The sequence below is a fragment of the Mus musculus genome, chromosome 14, assembly GCF_000001635.26.
Source record: "Mus musculus strain C57BL/6J chromosome 14, GRCm38.p6 C57BL/6J".
NCBI classification, from domain to species: Eukaryota; Metazoa; Chordata; class Mammalia; order Rodentia; family Muridae; genus Mus; species Mus musculus.
Window position 1 is genome coordinate 31,093,863 of NC_000080.6, and position 18,314 is coordinate 31,112,176.

The window sequence follows — 18,314 nt, forward strand, 5'->3', positions numbered from 1 at the left end:
GCATCCACAATAGTGTCTGGGATTGGTGACTGTATATGGGATGGATCCCCAGGTGGGGCAGTCTCTGGATGGTCTTTCCTTCAGTCTCTGCTCCACACTTTGTCTCTGTATCTCCTCCCATGGGTATTTTGTTCCCCCTTCTAAGAAGGACTGAAGTATCCACACTTTGGTCTTCCTTCTTCTTGAGCTTCATGTGGTCTGTGAATTGTATCTTGGTTATTCTGAGCTTCTGGGCTAATATCCACTTATCAGTGAGTGCATACCACGTGTGTTCTTTTGTGATTGGGTTACCTCACTCACGATGATAATTTCATGTTCCATTCATTTGCCTAAGAATTTCATAAATTCATTGTTTTTAATAGCTGAGTAGTATTCCATTGTGTAAATATACCACATTTTCTATATCCATTCCTCTATTGAAGGACATCTAGGTTCTTTGTAGCTTCTGGCTATTTTAAGTAAGGCTGCTATGAACATAGTAGAGCATGTGTCCTTATTACATGTTGGAGCATCTTCTGGGTATATGCCCAGGAGTGGTATTGCTGGCTATGTCCAGTTTTCTGAGGAACTGCCAAACTGATTTCCAGAGTAGTTGTACCAGCTTGCAATCCCACCAGCAGTGGAAGAATGTCCTCTTTCTCCACATCCTCGCCAGCATATCTGCTGTCACCTGAGTTTTTGATCTTAGCCATTCTGACTGTTGTGAGGTAGACTCTCAGGGTTGTTTTGATTCGCATTTTCCTGATGACTGAGGATGTTGAACATTGCTTTAAGTGCTTCTCAACCATTAGGTATTCCTCAGTTGAAAATCTTTTGTTTAACTCTGTACCCAATTTTTAGTAGGGTTATTTGGTTCTCCGGAGTCTAATTTCTTGAGTTCATTATATATATTGGCTATTAGCCCTCTTTCAGATGTAGAGTTAGTAAAGATCTTTTCCCAATCTGTTGGTCGCCGTTTTGTCCTATTGACAGTGTCCTTTGCCTTACAGAAGCTTTGTAATTTTATGAGGTCCTATTTGTTGATTCTTGATCTTATAGCATAAACCATTGATGTTCTGTTCAGGAACTTTTTCCCTGTGCTCATGTGCTCAAGGCTCTTCCCCACTTTCTCTTCTATGAGTTTCATTGTATCTGGTTTTATGTGGGCGTCCTTGATCCACTTGGACTTGAACTTTGTACAAGGAGATAAGAATGGGTCGATTTGTATTCTTCTACATGCTAACCTGGTTCAACCAGCACCATTTGTTGAAAATGCTGTCTTTTTTCTACTGGATGTTTTTAGCTCCTTTGTCAAAGATCAAGTGACCATTGGTTTGTTGGTTCATTTCTGGGTCTTCAATTCTATTCCATTGATCTACCTGCTTGTCACTGTACCAATACCATGCAGTTTTTATCACAATTGTGATAATACAGTTTGAGGTCAGAGATGATGATTCCCCCAGAAATTCTTTTATTGTTTAGAACAGTTTTTGCTCTCCTGGTTTTTTGTTATTCCAGATCAATTTGCAAATTGCTCTTTCTAACTCTACAAAGAATTGATTTGGAATTTTGATGGGGATTGCATTGAATCTATAAATTGTTTTTGACAAGATGGCCATTTTTACTATATTAATTCTGCCAGTCCATGAGCATGGGAGATCTTTCCATCTTCTGAGATCTTCTTTGATTTCTGTCTTCAGAGACTTAAAGTTCTTGTCATACAAATCTTTCACTTGCTTAGAGTCACACCAAGGTATTTTGTATTATTTGTGACTATTGTGAAGGGTGTTGTTTCCCTAATTTCTTTCTCAGCCTGTTTATCCTTTGAGTAGAGGAAGGGCACTGATTTGTTTGAGTTAATTTTATATCCAGCCTCTTTGCTGAAGTTGTTTATCAGGTTTAGGAGTTCTCTGATGGAATTTTTGGGGTCACTTGAGTATACTATCATATCATCTGCAAAGAGTGATATTTTGACTCCTTCCTTTCCAATTTGAATCCCTTTGACCTCCTTTTGTTGTCTTAATTGCTCTGGGTAGGACTTCAAGTACTATATTGGATAGGTAGGGAAAGAGTGGGCAGCCTTGTCTAGTCCCTGATTTTAGTGGCATTGCTTCAAGTTTCTTTCCATTTAGTTTGATGTTGGCTACTGGTTTGCTGTATATTGCTTTTATCATGTTTAGGTATGGGCCTTGAATTCCTGGCCTTTCCAAGACTTTTATCATGAAAGGGTGTTGGATTTCATCAAATGCTTTCTCAGCATCTGATGAAATGATCATGTGGTTTTTTGGTTTTTTGGTTTTTTTTTTAGTTTGTTTATATAATGGATTACCTTGATGGATCTTCGTATATTGAACCATTCCTGCATCCCTAGGATGAAGGCTACTCGATCATGATGGATGATCAGTTTGATGTGTTCTTAGATTTGATTTGTGAGGATTTTATTAAATATTTTTGCATCGAAATTCACAAGGGAAATTGGTCTAAAATTCTCTTTCTTTGTTGGGTCTTTGTGTGGTTTAGGGATCAGAGTAATTGTGACTTCATAGAACGAATTGGGTAGTGTTCCTTCTGTTTCTATTTTGTGGAATATTTTGAAGAGTTCTGGTATTAAGTCTTCTTTGAAGGTCTGATAGAACTCTACACCAAACCCATCTGATCCTGGGCTTTTTTTGGTTGGGAGAATATTAATGACTACTTCTTTTTCATTAGGGGTTCTGGGACTATTTAGATGGTTTATCTGATCCTGTTTTAACTTTGGTACCTGGAATCTGTCTAGAAAATTGTCTATTTCATCCAGATTTTCCAGTTTTATTGAGTATAGGCTTTTGAAGTAGGACTTGATGATTTTTTGGATTTCCTTGTTTTCTGTTGTTATGTCTCGCTTTTCATTTCTTATTTTGTTAATCTGGATACTGTGTCTGTGCCCTCTGGTTAGTCTGGGTAAGGGCTTATCTATCTTGTTGATTTTCTTGAAGAACCAGCTCCTGGTTTTGTTGATTCTTTATATAGTTCTTTTTGTTTCTATTTGGTTGATTTCAGCCCTGAGTTTGATTATTTCCTGTCGTCTACTCCTCTTGGGTGTATTTGCTTCTTTTTGTTCTAGAACTTTCATATATACTGTTAAGTTGCTAGTGTATGCTCTGTCCAGTTTCTTTTTGGGCACTCAGAGCTATGAGTTTTCCTCTTAGCACTGTTTTCATTGTGTTCATTTCAGTTTTGGGTATGTTTTGGCTTCATTTTCATTGAACTCTAAAAAAGTCTTTAATTTCTTTATTTCTTCCTTGACCAAGTTATCATTGATTGTAGAGTGTTGTTCAGCTTCCACGTGTATGTGGGCTTTCTATTGTTTATGTTGTTATTTAAGACCAGCCTTAGTCCATGGTGATCTGATAGGATGCATGGAATTGTGTAAATCTTTTTGTATCTGTTGAGGCCTATGACCGATTATATGGTCAGTTTTGGAGATGGTACCGTGAGGTGCTGAAGAAGGTGGTATTTTTTTGTTTGTTTGTTTTAGGATGATGTGTTCTATAGATATCTGTTAAATACATTTGGTTCACTGTGCCTCTGTTTAGTTTCCATTTCCATGGTCTGTCAATTGGTGAGAGTTAGGTGATGAAGTCTCCCACTATTATTGTGTGAGGTTCAATGTGTGCTTTGAGCTTTTGTAAAGTTTCTTTTATGAATGTGGGTACCCATGCATTAGGAGTGTAGATGTTCAGAATTGAGAGTTCTTCTTGGTATATTTTTCTTTTGATGAGTATGAAGCGTCCTTCTTTATCTTTTTAGATAACTTTAGGTTGAACGTCTATTTTATTAGATATTAGAATGGCTACTCCAGCTTGTTTCTTGGTACCATTTACTTGGAGAATTGTTTTTCCACCTTTTACTCTGAGGTAGTGTCTGTCTTTGTCACTGAGGTGGGTTTCCTATATGCAGCAAAATGTTGGGCCCTGTTTACATATCCAGTCTGTTAGTCCATGTCTTTTATTGGGGAATTGGCTCCATTGATATTAAGAGATATTAAGGAAAATTGAGTGTTGCTTCCTGTTATTTTTGTTGTTAGAGGTGGAATTATGTGTATGTGGCCATCTTCATTTTGGTTTGTTGAAATTACTTTCTTGCTTTTCTAGGGAGTAGTTTCCCTCCTTGTGTTGGAGTTTTTCATTATCCTTTGAAGGGCTGGATTTGTGGAAAGATACTGTGTAAATTTGGTTTTATCATGGAATACCTTGGTTTCTCCGGCTATGGAAGTTGACAGTTTTGCTGGGTATAGTAGCCTGGCATTTGTGTTCCTGTTTGTCTGTATCACATCTGTCCAGGATCTTCTGGCTTTCATAGTCTCTGGCGAGATGTCTGATGTAATTCTGATAAGTCTGCCTCTATATGTTATTTGACCTTTTTCCCTTACTTCTTTTAATACTCTATCTTTGTTTTGTGCATTTGGTGTTTTGACTATTATGTGACAGAAGGAATTTCTTTTCTGGTCCAATCTATTTGGAGTTCTGTAGGCTTCTTGTATGTTTATGGGCATCTCTTTCTTTAGGTTAGGGAAGTATTCTTCTTTAATTTTGTTGAGGATATTTACTGGCCTTTTAAGTTGGGAACCTTCTCTCTCTTCTATACCTATTTTCCTTAGTCTTCTATTTTCCTTGGTCTTCTCATTGTGTCCTGGATTTCCTGTATATTTGGGTTAGGAACTTTTTGCATTTTCTTTGACTGTTGTGTCAATGTTGTCTATGGTATCTTCTGCACCTGAGATTCTCTCTTCTATTTCTTATATTCTGTTGCTGATGCTTGCATCTATAACTCCTAATCTCTTTCCTAGGTGTTCTATCTCCAGAGTTGACTTCCTTTGTGATTTCTCTATTGTTTCTGCTCCCATTTTTAGATCCTAGATGGTTTTCTTAAATTCCTTCACTTGTTTGGTTGTGTTTTCCTGTAATTCTGTTAAGTGATTTTTTGTGTTTCCTCTTTAAGGGCTTCTACCTGGTTACCAGTGTTCTCCTGTGTTTCTTTTTTCTTTTTTTCTTTTTCTTTTTTTAGTTTTTCAAGACAGGGTTTCTCTGTGTAGCCCTGGCTGTCCTGGAACTCACTTTGTAGACCAGACTGGCCTCGAACTCAGAAATCCACCTGCCTCTGCCTTCCAAGTGCTGGCATTAAAGGCATGTGCCACCACTGCTCGGCCTCTCCTGTATTTAAGGAAATTATTTATGATGTTCTTAAAATCCTCTACCAGCATCATTAGATGTGATTTTAAATCCAAATCTTGCTTTTCTGGTATGTTGGGATATCCAGGACTTGCTGTGGTGGGAGAACTGGGTTCTGATGTTGCCAAGTAACCTTGGTTTCTGATGGTAAGGTTCTTGAGCTTGTCTTTCGCCATCTGGTTGTCTCTGGTGTTAGTTGGTCTTGTTGTCTCTGCCTGGAGCTTGTCCCTCCTGTAGGCCTGTAAGCTTGTGTCAGCACTCCTGGGAGACCAGTTCTCTACCACCAGAACCTGTGCACAGAAGGCTTTATAAAAGTCCTAGCTCTGGGTGCAGATGGTGACTGGTACCCCGCCCCCCCCCCCGCCCCCCCCCGCTCCCACTTTTTTTTAATAGAGGGTAAGTTGAGGCTAAGTTACAAAGTCACCTGTCAGATTTCAGCTACATTTTCATAATTAAACATTATATGGTTGTGAACCTTTGGCTTTTGATTTAAAAAAGAATTGTTGATTCTAGTCAAATGAGGTAACTGAGTAGGTAATCTGAATTCTATGCCTCTGTCCTAGGTGATGAAATGAAGGAGTCACAAGTATTCTCTGACATACATGTGCCACTACACATGTGTTATGGCATGTACATAAACACATAATAAATGAAATAATATTTAGAATATATATGTGATGTGTTTGTCCGTCAGTATATCCATGTGTTCCCACAGAGGCCCAAAGAGGACACTAGACCAAGCTGGGGATATTGTGGGTGCTGGGTATTGAACATGGTCTTCTGGAAGAGCAGTAAACCCTCTTAACCACTGAGATGTGTCTGTCCAATCCCTCAAAAGACATGTTTATTCTAACAGTTTTTGCCAGCTTTTCTTCTGTGAAGAAATGACTGTTGATGTACTCCCTATACTACTGTTTCCACTAATATAACTTGGATAAATCTTTTCTCTAGAGTTTCTGTTAAAATGCATTGCCTCCTACAATATTTAAGCCATTTTTATATCTGGAATCAACATGATTATATAAGATAGTATTTTCCGGAAAGGTAAAATAACTGCCCAAGAATGGGTCAGAACTAAAGCCTGGGTCCTCTGTCTCACTTCTGTGTTGGTCTCATTAAGTGATTGATAGCCAGTTGGGATACATGTGTATGTACTGATGAGCCTGCAGTATTGAGCAGGATGAGAGATGCACAGTGAGACATGGTTGTTTTGTTTTATAAACCCCACTTAGTGCTCACAAAGTAAGATCCAGGGGCTGGAGAGATGATTCAGCAGTTAAGAGCACTGACTGCTCTTCCAGAGGTACTGAGTTCAGTTCCCAGCAACCATGTGGTAGGTCACAACCATCTGTAATGGGATCTCATGCCCTTTTCACAGTGTACTCATATAAATAAATAAAATAAGTAAATCTTAGCCGGGCGGTGGTGGCCCATGCCTTTAATCCCAACACTTGGGAGGCAGAAGCAGTCAGATTTCTGAGTTCGAGGCCAGCCTGGTCTACAAAGTGAGTTCCAGGACAGCCAGGGCTATACAGAGAAACCCTGTCTCGAAAAACAAACAAAAAAGTAAATCTTTAAAAAAAAAAAAAAAAAAGCTCCATTTTTACAGTTTGGTATGCACCAACTACCAAAGGGCCTTATTCTATAAATTTCAAAGGACTTATAATTCCATGATGTTAACTTTGTTCAGTGTTGAATGTAAATCTTACTTTTGTACTTTTTTTTTCTGTCTCAAACAAGTTTTAAAAATATTAAGTACACTGATTTTTGGGGTTCCCTGGTAGAATTGGAAGGCTTATTTAGAAGAAAAGTCTTAGAACTGTCTTAGAAGACCCACCGAGAAGACAGTTTTGACACCTTTATAGGGAATATCACTTCTGGGAAGAATGATCCAAGTGACCAGATATGGTAGCACACGCCTTTGATCCCAACACTTGGGAGCCAGAGGCAAGTGAATCTCTGAGTTTGAGGGCAGCCTGGTCCACATAAACAGTTCAAAGTCAGCCAAGGCAACAACAATAATAGTAATGGTAGTGATCCGATAGACACAGAGGAATTACTTGAGAATGAGCATGGGCTTACCTGCCAGAGAGTATACCTCTACTGTTGACCACTAAGATTATAATAATTTCAGTAATGGAGCCTGGGCATTCCTTTTTTAATATAATTATAGGTTGTTTTCCTTCTTTATAAATTTATTTAATGCTTTATCATTTTTATCAGCAAAGCAAAAAAAATAAATAATTCAAGAATAAATGCTTTAAATTTTTGAAAGGGAAAACAGGCCAGGGTATTTTGTTTGTTTTTAAATCATACAGAGAAAATCTAAGAGATGGTCTCATATATCATTTCCTTTTTGCCTCAGTGGAGACTTATCACAGGATTATTGCCCAGGGCTCCCTCACCAGGTCAGATCTTGATACAGCCACCTGTTGGAAATAGAGGTTCAGGACCCTGTGGTGTCCATTCTTTACCAGAAGCTCCCTCTTCTGAAAAGCTCTGGGGCACCCCCTAGGAACTGAGGGCTACTTTCCTGATCTGCACCCAGTTCCTTATGCTCAGACTATGAGCAAGCAGCCTTCATTAAACCTTGGCTTCCTGAAGGCACTAGAGCAGAAACAGGCCTCAATAAGCAGAATGCCAAGAGAAGCAGACTGCCTCTTCCCTCGAACGGCCATACCAGAGAGGCCAAAGACAGAACTAAGAATAGCCACGGTGTTGGAGCTAAAGAGTGAAGAAAAGGTGCTTGGTGGCACCCTGGAGGGGAAGAACAGGATTGAGGCATTCATGCAAAGGACAGGATTGAATGATTTGAATGGCTATGGATTGGCCTGGTATAGGTGTCCAAGATTTTTCCAACCTGGACTTAGAGAAGGAAGAGAGCTAGCATCATAATTCCCCTTACCTCTCAGGAGTTCTGAAGAGAGAAAGGCCATTTATCCAAACATTGCATTAGTTTATGTGTTTTGATTTCCTTCCTAGAAACAGGGTTGATGTCCACTGGGTGCAATAAAACAATAACTATTGGGTGACTTTGGTGGTGTTTGTCTAAAATCCCAGCATTTGGAAGGTAGAGACTGAGGATCACTGCAAGTTCCAGGCTAGCCAGGACTGCATCACAAAACTGTCTTGTAATGCATTAATTAATTATGAAGCAAAAATAAAAGATACCTACATACACACCACTTTAAGAAATTTTAATGGCAAATAATGCCTGTAAGCTCTCAGAACTTAACAATATAAGAGAAATCATTTTAAACATACTCCTCAAATGTACACTTAATCCTTCAATTAACAAACAGGGATTGCATAGCCAGTATTGGGGAAAGGGGGAAAGGACTGGAAACAGAATAATGAAGTTACCTTACTGATCACACACAACCTATTAGGCAGATAATAGGTAGACAAATGCATTAAAATATTTTGTTGAGGCTACTATAATATTGTATACTTATCTACTATATTATAAACATGTAAGTATCTGGGCAGTGATGGCGCATACCTTTAATCCCAGCACTTGGGAGGCAGAGGCAGGAGGATTTCTGAGTTTGAGGACAGCCTAGTCTACAGAGTGAGTTCCAGGACAGCAAGGGCGATACAGAGAAACCCTGTCTTGAAAAGCCAAAAAAACAGAACAAAACAAAGCAAAACAAAACAAAAAAGTAAGTATTTATCTCTACTGCCTTTTAAAAGGATCAGGAAATGTATGAAATCTAAAGAGCAAAAAGGTGACAGAAGGATAACAAAAAACTTCATATTAAAAAGATAATAGGAACTTAATATGACTTAGCATACCAGAGAAAGCTGATACCTAATCCCCTACAAGCAAACCCAGCAGAGAACTCTAGAAGAGACAGGAATTGTCAACAACAGGAAGTTTTTTCTACATGGTTTTCCTTGTTGTTGACTTGTATGAATTGTTTGTATATTGTAAAAACAAATCCTTTGCCAGTTATATGGCTCATAAATATTTCCTCGTGGAGGAGGACTTATATTTTTATTTTCTTAATTATGTCTTTTGAAAAACAGGAAATTATTTTGCTGAGGCCCAATTTGCATATGCTAATTTTTTCTTCTATGTATTACTTAAATCTTAATGTCTCATGGTTGCACAAATTTTTATCTTGTTTTCTATGGGAAGTTTTCCTTTTACTTCACACCTGTTATAATTTATCCATTGCAGTAGCCACTAGCCACTGTAATTCTTGTTTTGTTTTGTTTTGTTTTCCAAACAGGGTTTCTCTGTGTAGCCCTGGCCATCCTGGAACTCACTCTGTAGACCAGGCTGGCCTTGAACTCAGAAATCCACCTGCTTCTGCCTCCCAAGTGCTGGGATTAAAGGCATGCGCCACCACTGCTCAGCCACATGTAATTCTTAAGCAAATAAAATGGGACTAGTCTAGATTAAGTTATATATATTATAAATATGAAATATATGAAAAAGAATGATTAATATGTTAATCTTTATTATATAATAAATGTTATGTGGATATATGGAGCTGAACAAAATATGTTGGTAAGTTTAAAAGTATATAAATAAAATTTTTACACAAATTATAAAAGACCCAAATAAATAAAAATGACCTATTATAAAGGAAGAACTCAATATTTTAAATATGTCCATTCTCCCAAAGTTGATCTATCAAGATCATTTTTATGTGTATGGGCAAATCCACATGTATATCTGTGTGGCTTGTGTATGGTGTATGCCTTGGAGGCCAAAAGATTTGCTTCAGCTCACAAATCTAATAGCTTATAAAGAAAAATGTTACTATTAAGTGAAATCAAGGCTTTCTTTTACCAGTGTTTAAGAGCCCAGCACAGAATCACCACATTTATTTCAGGACTACCAGTCACTTGGCTTTTGTTTTGAAATGGGAATTTCATATTGTCCAGGCTGGCTTGGAACTCAATTTGTGTCTGAGAATGAACTTGAACTCTTCTCCTGCCTCCACCTCTGCTGGGGTTATGGGCACATGTTGATAATGCTTTGTACGCACTAGGCAAGTATTCAGCCAGCTGAGCCACACCCCATCTCCAACTAATAATTTGACTCCTTAACTGTGGAGAGAATTTTTACCATTTTTGCATCTCCATTTTTTCCTTCTTTAAGCATGAAGAATGGCTATTCCTAACTGTTGAGTTAGGTAAATAAATACTATGTATTTCTAAGGTAGTGAAAGCACTTTGGAACTTCTGAAATGTTTCTGACCTGTTTTGAATGTACATATTCAAGAAGTTCTTGACCATGAGCATTTCTAGTATGTTCAGTAGCAAATAGCAAAAATAAGTGTTCTAAGTGTTGTTAGTGTTCTTTTTTGTTTTTTCAGATTGAACCTAGGGCTTGCTCGCTCCCCCTCCCAGGTGCATGCATGTGTGAGTGTGTTTGTTTGCCTGTCTGTCTGACTATATGGGAGTCCATGTAACATGTAACACTCAGTATATGAGTGGAGGATAGGACAACTTGTAGAACTTAGTTCGCCTTCTACCATGTAGGTCCCAGGAATTGAACTCAGCTTGTCAAGCTTGTAGGCAGACACCCTCCCCACCCGCCCTCCCCTGAGACAGGGTTTCTCTGTGTAGCCCTAGCTGTCCTGGAACTCACTCTGTAGACCAGGCTGGCCTCGAACTCAGAAATCCACCTGCCTCTGCCTCCCAAGTGCGCCACCATTGCCCGGCAGCAGACACCTTTTATCCACTGATCCATCCATCTTGCCAGTCCATGAACCCAGGGTTTTGTGCATGCTAGGTGACCATTACTTTAGCATTCATTATTACATGGGTGGTGGTATTGTTGTTTGGTTGGTGTGGTTTGGTTTAGTTTTTAATTATGTATATATGGGAAGGTATGTGCATGCATGAGTGCAGATGTCAGTGGATCCAGGAGACAAAGTCCCTGTAAGTTGGAGCCACAGGCAATTGTGAGCCACCTAGTGTCAGTGCTAAGAGCTGAGTTTGAGTTCTCTGTAACTCTGTATACTCCTAGCTGCTGAGCCATCTCTCTATCTGAGCCCCTTCTCTATCACTCTTACTTAACTGTGAACTAAAATATAATAATATAAAATTTGGGACGGGGGAAAAAGAGTTCTGCTGGTAAAGTATTTTTCTTGCAAGTTCAGTCTCTAGAACCACACTTTAAAAAGCCAAGTTTGGTGGTACACACTTGTAATCCCGGCACTGGAGAGGTAGAGACAGATCCCAGGGGCTCACTAGCTGCCAGCCTAGCCTGTTTGGCAAGTTCCAGGCTGTTAACATGACAGGAGTTAACTCCTTTATTTCTATATTACTCTTTCAGGGAAATGTGCAGTGCTGTCATTCAAGGACTTCCTCTCCTGCAGGCCAACTGAAATACCAGAAAATGACATTCTGCTTTGTGAGAGCCGCTATAATGAGAGTGACAAGCAGATGAAGAAGTTCAAGGGTTTGAAGAGGTTTTCACTCTCTGCTAAAGTTGTAGATGATGAAATCTACTACTTCAGGTAAAGCTTGTAAAACTAAGGAAGAAAGGGCACTGGGCTAACTTACCAGTCATGTTACCCAGTGTTCTGAGTTGTTTTACTAGGTCTTGTCATATCACATAATTCCAATAGAAAATATCAGTTCAGTGAGATGGGGTAATTCCTAGACTTGGGAGGCTGAGGCAGTAGATAGTATTATGTTTGAGTCAACTTTTTTTGTTTTGGTTTGTTTTGTTACAGAGAGAAAAAGTATTGAGTTAAAAAAAAGTTAGCAATTGTTTTAATAGTACCTTGGATTAGACACAAGCAGTTGTAGAATGAAGACAGCACTTGGTTCTATTGGCAGCCTCTCTGTGGGAAGATTTTCTCAGTTTCATAGATTATGACAATTCCTTTTTAACATATAGTCCACTAGACCTGACCCGCACCTCTGTGGGTATTAATCAGAATTGTTAATAAGTAGAAGTGACATCACAAATACCCACTGAAGCTAATTTGTTAGCCTTATAGAGTGTTTGTGGCAGGTTATAATAATACATCATTTGTAAATATTTTCAGGTCTGCCCTCTGACCAGTCCTGGAAGTGGTTGGCAACTTTTCACTTACTTGTTTTGTCACTGTTTTTCAGAAAACCAATCATTCCTCAGAAGGAACCCTCACCTTTGTTAGAAAAGAAGATACAATTGCTAGAAGCTAAATTTGCAGAGTTAGAAGGAGGAGATGATGATATTGAGGAGATGGGAGAAGAGGATAGTGAAGTCATTGAAGCTCCATCTCTACCTCAACTGCAGACACCCCTGGCCAATGAGTTGGACCTCATGCCCTATACACCCCCACAGGTACAGTGATACGCCCATGACTTGCCTTTTTAGTTCTAGCCCTTAGCAGACTTAAACCAGAGTAGTAGACATTTTTTGTTTGAGATATCAGTTAGCCTAGGCTGGCTTCAGACTTCTTGTGTATTTAAGGTGGGCCTTGAACTCTTAGTCTTCTTGCCTCCATTTCCCAAACAAGCACTTCGAGTACAGGGGTACACTACCACACTTGATGTGTGAATTTTTGCCTAATTATTTTTAATTAGCAAAAAGCATACTTATATCATTAAGCCAATAATAATTTCTTTTACATTTCATAGTGATGGTTTAATAGGAGTTTAGAAGATTCTTGCCTTGTAGACAAGAAGCAATAAGGAATGTTATTATGCTCTTACACCTTAGCTTTCAGCGCCCACACACAAGATCTTGTCTCCACTTCAGCCTCCTGAGCAATAGGACTATAGATACAGTCTGCCACACCTGGATGCCTATATCTTTAATTTCCCCTTCCTTAGGACTTCATCTTTTTGTTGAGGTGATCCTTCTTATATTTATTTTCCTCATTCAGAATTTTCTTGAGATTTAATTGTGAGGTCACCATTGTAGACTGTAGTCATGGAATTCAGTGAAATTTTTACTTACTTTGCACAAGACAAGGTAGAGGTATATTTTGGCCAAGAAAATGTCAGCTACAAGCTGAATATGTCTATAAAACTTCATTGTATCATATATGTCTGGCTTCTAGAAACTGTAAGGTAACCTATAATAGCTTTCTGTCTTACAGTCTACCCCAAAGTCTGCCAAAGGCAGTGCAAAGAAGGAAAGTTCTAAACGAAAAATCAACATGAGTGGCTACATTTTGTTCAGCAGTGAAATGAGAGCTGTGATTAAAGCCCAGCACCCAGACTACTCTTTTGGGGAGCTCAGCAGACTGGTGGGGACAGAATGGAGAAACCTTGAAACAGCCAAGAAAGCAGAATATGAAGGTAAATAAAGACTAGGCACAACTCTCTCTACTTTGTAAGCAAGGGGTGTTTTCAGGAATGCACATGCATATACAGGCTTTACTCTGTTGTTCTTACCACATGCACATGAATCTGGTGTTGTGGACTGTCCGAGCTGGCATTAGATGCCAGTACCTGGAGTGTTGCCTCTGACTTGGCCTCATATCCTTGTGGCGTTGCCCCTCCTGGCAAATTTCTCAAACAAAAATATGTTGCTGTTAAAAATTGCATGATTTTATTTTATTTATCCCTATAGGCACATACATGTTGAGCTGGGGAATGATTGTTCAATAATAATGTTAATTATAATTTTTATTAAAATTCACCTGAATGCGGCCTTTTAAAATAAGTGATTGTATTGCTCTTGATAAGCCAAAGCTGTAAGTTAAAGTATAGGTGGAGTCATGGTATGCCTGGTTTTCTAGGCCAGCCCTGACCTGTGTACTGTGTCTGTGTTCATAGCTGCTCTTAAGATACTTGGATGGCTTTGGCTGAGCTCAGACGCCTTCATTTCCCCCTTCCTCTATGATAGATCACTTTAAACCCTGAGCTGTTTTACTCAAGGATTTGCTGATTCATAGTTGTAAAAAATTAATTCCTTAGAGATTTTTGGTGGTTGGGATTTTTATTGTTCTAGTTAATATTAGGTACAGCTTTAATAAGTGAGAGTACGCATTACTTTAGGCAATACTTTCAAATTTCGTATGTTAGATAATTTTCCAATATAGTCTTCCTCTCTAACTTGACTAAGTCCAAATTCATTATTTTCCAGCAAGCATACATTATGAAAGCTGCTCCTTTTATTGAAGCTTATGAAGTCTCCAAAGTAACTCTTTTGTAAAAAAACTTACATTCCTTTCATTTGTTACTATTTATTATTATGAAATTATCTGACAGACTTCCTTAAGGATCTTCTGCTGAAGCCTAATCCTACAAGACCCTCAGCCCAGAAAGATTTTGTGGCAGAATCAGTTTCAGAAGCATTTCAAACTCTGGGCATAGTCCTAAGTTAAAGTCACTAAGGCCTACAGTAAAGAACCTGGTTTTTTATTATCTGGTATTTCCTGAAAATTGCCCAGGTATTTATGTGGCATCTATTAATACCCTAGAACATTCTTTGAGAAAGTCTAGTCCAATCCCATAAGAACCTAGAACTCTGGGACACTTTGATATTTCAGGGCTTACTGCAAGTTAAGACCAAATGTACTACTAAGTTGGAGGACTGTTGTCTAAGAAGCTCGGCTAACATAGTGTCTCAAGGCAAACAAAGCTAGGACTGTGTGGCTGGTTATTTAGGGTACAAATAGGACAAAGAGATCTAGATCTAGATCTGAAGTCAGAAAATCTAGAGCATGGCTGAGGGAAGAAGAGATGATATTTGAACAATTCTCTCATTTAATGGGGTGTCTGAAATTAGGAAGAGCCTAGTGAGAGGTGAGTTATATGTCTCAGTCACCTGAAATTCAAACTCTGAACTTTAGATGTTTCTGCCCACTGAATTCAAAACACAAAGTTGGGAGTTTGGCTGGTGTAATTTTAGTAATTCTGAATTCCAAAGCAGCCTAGTTCAGCTTCTTTCAGGAAGAACTAATATTTTATCCACATGCCTGAACTTTTCTTTTTTTCCAACTTTAATTTTTCTTTTTCCCTCCAGTTTATTGTTTCATTTGTGTAATGAAAAAACTAGCATTTAATATTGGGGTATCTAGACCACAGATAGTTTTTTTTTTTAAGTACTAGAGAATAGGTTGTTAGAATGGCTTTGCTTCTCGTACTGTGCAGAAGGTATCAGGCTGAGACAGTCCTAGTGAGTGATGCTAAGTGTCTACAAGCAACTTCATCACAGCCTCAGGAGCTTTGAATTGCACAATTTTCACATTCTTACCATAAAGGAGTGGAGCTGTTGCTTCTTGAGTCTTTAAATCCATGTACCTCAAACTGTTTTCCCCAAATAGCTGTAGTCTTTGAATTTCATGTTGGAGAGATAACTGTGGAAGGTGAAGTGTGACACCAGGCGTCGGGGCCATGAGTTGCCGTTTCTCCTGTATTCTTGGACAAGTCACTGCCTGTACCCCAGCTTCTGTGTGCCCATCTGAAGAGTGGGAAGGACTTCCTGCTTAGAATGTGAAGCTGAATAAGCCCTGTATAGTGGGAGCTTTGGGAATATGCCCTCACAGAAGGTCCGGCGTGCTGAGAGCATGACTGTTGAGGGTGCTGGCTCTAGAGGTGCAGCATAGCCTAAGGAAGTAAAGAGGCTATCGGTTAATAGCGAGAGGCTCCAGAAGCGTTCCTCTTGCATTTCAAGTGCTTGAATTCTTGCTGATTTAGGATTCATGGTCGGTTTTGAACTCAGCTCAGGGAACCTGGTTCTTTCAGAGTATTGTCCATTGCTACATACACGTATGTATTAGTTCCCCTCTTCTGATGACTATAGTGTAGCTAATCACGTATTTTCCTCCCTCGGAGTTAGTTAATGATGAACTCTTTCTTTGCTTCATTACAATATAGAAACTGGCTGTTTACTTTTCCTAAAGTCTTAAGGCAGAGGCAGTAAGCTACTTTTCCCTTACAGAGTTAATTTTCTTCAGCTGCTAAACTTGTGATATTAATGATGAGTCCTCAAATTTTAGTAAAATTGGATACAAGGAATCAGAAAATTAGAGTAAGTACAATTATTCCAAAAATTATAATGGGCCATGGAATTGCTTCATGTTGAAATTATAATCTGTAATGCTATTAATACTAGAATGATGGTAGCGCTTCTCATCTTCAGAGTGCCTCGTGAGATTAACCACGTTGGTTACCTGGTGATGTGTTTCGATAAAATCTGTGCTTTCTGAATGTGTGTTGCAGTCTTAACATTCTTGAAATCTTTGCAGACCAGTTCTCAAGATGGGATAGGAAAGCTGAATTCTAGGTTACCAAGTGAAATCGGCCCGACTCCTGTGTTGAGACTAGTCATCTACCGTTCCTTCCATTGAGACAGAACTGTTGCCTGTGTTTTTACTAGTCCTGTTGAATGCAATGGATGGTATTTTGAATTCCTGGGTTAAAAACAGAATTGAAAATGTGAAATGCCTTTACAGAGCGGGCAGCTAAAGTTGCTGAGCAGCAGGAGAGAGAGCGAGCAGCACAGCAACAGCAGCCGAGTGCTTCTCCCCGAGCAGGCACCCCTGTGGGGGCTCTCATGGGGGTGGTGCCACCACCAACACCAATGGGGATGCTCAATCAGCAGTTGACACCTGTTGCAGGTAAAAACAGGAGCTAAGACCATTTTTTTCCACTTTAAGAAATTCCTTCATTTTTTTTTCTCCAAAAGGAGTAGGCCACAGTCTGTAGCCTTTTCTCATGACAGATTCCAAGTTTGAAGTCATCCATGTTGTCCTGTATTGCTTTTCCCATACAGGCAAGGCCTCTTCTCTATCCCATAGCAGGCCCTAGGCCCGACCCTGGCAATTGGTAGATAGCAGCTCTTCCTTTGCTGTGGGCGTGGTCTGGCAATGTTCTTACTCCAGACTGCTCTTTGATAAAGCACTACAGCAGGAAATACAAGTAGATCTTGAGTTCTGTTCTGAGGAACTCCAAGGAAAATATAACAGCAGTCGTTAGGTGGTATTGATTCTCTGTCTCATGCCAGTTCAGTTTGCCCTATTCTGCTGCAGCCATCCTTAAAAGACTGACCACTTAAAAGGATTTTTGACAGTGAATTAATAAATCCTTTCTTGGTCACCAGTGTGCATGACTGCTAAATAGGGGGAAGTCCTTGTTCAATTCATTGTGCCCACTCTGTAATGCTTTTCTATTTAATTACATTAAACTGCATTTTCTGTTAGTATCCCAGTCACATATTTAAATAAATGAATAAGATGAAAGAAAGAAAAGGAAAAAGAAATGATGAATGTGGTTTGCTTGTGTGTGTTGTCTCTGGTTCTGGTAGCCATAGCAAATTTGACTACTGTTGAATTGAAATCTTGTCTGACATGTCTCCACAAAAAGCCTGTGGACCACCTCTCAGGCCTTTCCTTTGTTGCCTCTCCACATCTGGTGAGCTCTGTACAAGCCACCTGGGATTCTTCTTACACAAGCAGTCTCACCTCTTTTGCACAGAGTCCAAGACAGCTTTGTGGGGACACTGTTTTTGTTTTTGCTGTTTTTTGTTGTTGCCATTTTCGGATTTTTTTTGTTGTTGTTTTGGTTTTGGTTTTGGTTTGGTTTGGTTTTTTTGTTTTTTGTTTTTGCCTTTTTTGTTTTTGCTTTTAGAGGAAAGCTTGCACAGAATAACTTTCCCATTGTTGCTCCTAACTTTTGTGATGGCAAGTTCTCAAATGCACTGTCGCTGACCTCAGCAGCTGCACTCGCCAAAGCATACCTGAGTCATGGCTCTCAGTGCTTTCAGTGTGACTGACGTTGATCTAACAAATCTCATAACCGCCTGCTCTATTCCATGGCCCATTCTGGTTAATGGGGTTCCAGAGGTTTCCAGAAATCAGGTCTTGATCATGGGGACTTTGAAAGTTAGGATTCCCTCATTGACAATTCTGTTTTGTTCTATTTGATGTACAATACTGTGGCACTCTGTCCTTGACTGCAAAACCCAAGAACATATATTAACAAAATGAATACATATAGCTAAAATGAAACAAAAATTAGCAGCTGCAGCATTTTAGCTCCCTGTTGGGGAATAGCATCTGTGGTTGAGGAAGGTGGTCCTCTAGAAGACCACTGCTCTGTTACTAAAGGTGTGCTGCCCAGGCTTCTGGGCCACAGGAGTGAAGGGCAGAGATTCTCTACAGTAAAAAGCCTTTGGTCCAAAATGAGAACTTTGCAGCAGAAAGGGTAATTTTTCAT

At 39.3% G+C, this 18,314-nt stretch overlaps 2 protein-coding genes across 8 annotated transcripts in view; one reads left to right on the forward strand and one right to left on the reverse strand.

The window, feature by feature from the left end:
- Pbrm1 (polybromo 1) overlaps nucleotides 1-18,314 on the forward strand; it is a 102,455-nt gene that overhangs the window by 74,725 nt on the left and 9,416 nt on the right. For 4 of the 6 annotated variants that reach the window (NM_001359856.1, NM_001359857.1, NM_001359858.1 and 1 more), the window contains 3 exons: nucleotides 11,485-11,668; nucleotides 12,276-12,486; nucleotides 13,247-13,448. In NM_001359856.1, coding sequence (NP_001346785.1) covers nucleotides 11,485-11,668; nucleotides 12,276-12,486; nucleotides 13,247-13,448 — 597 coding nt within the window. Of the gene's footprint in view, nucleotides 1-11,484; nucleotides 11,669-12,275; nucleotides 12,487-13,246; nucleotides 13,449-16,552; nucleotides 16,718-18,314 lie in introns of all 6 variants that reach the window. The other 2 variants (NM_001081251.1, NM_001359854.1) reach the window with 1 other exon arrangement.
- Nucleotides 1-18,314, reverse strand: part of Smim4 (small integral membrane protein 4) — a 40,804-nt gene that overhangs the window by 5,736 nt on the left and 16,754 nt on the right. The gene's annotated exons all lie outside the window — the stretch shown is intronic.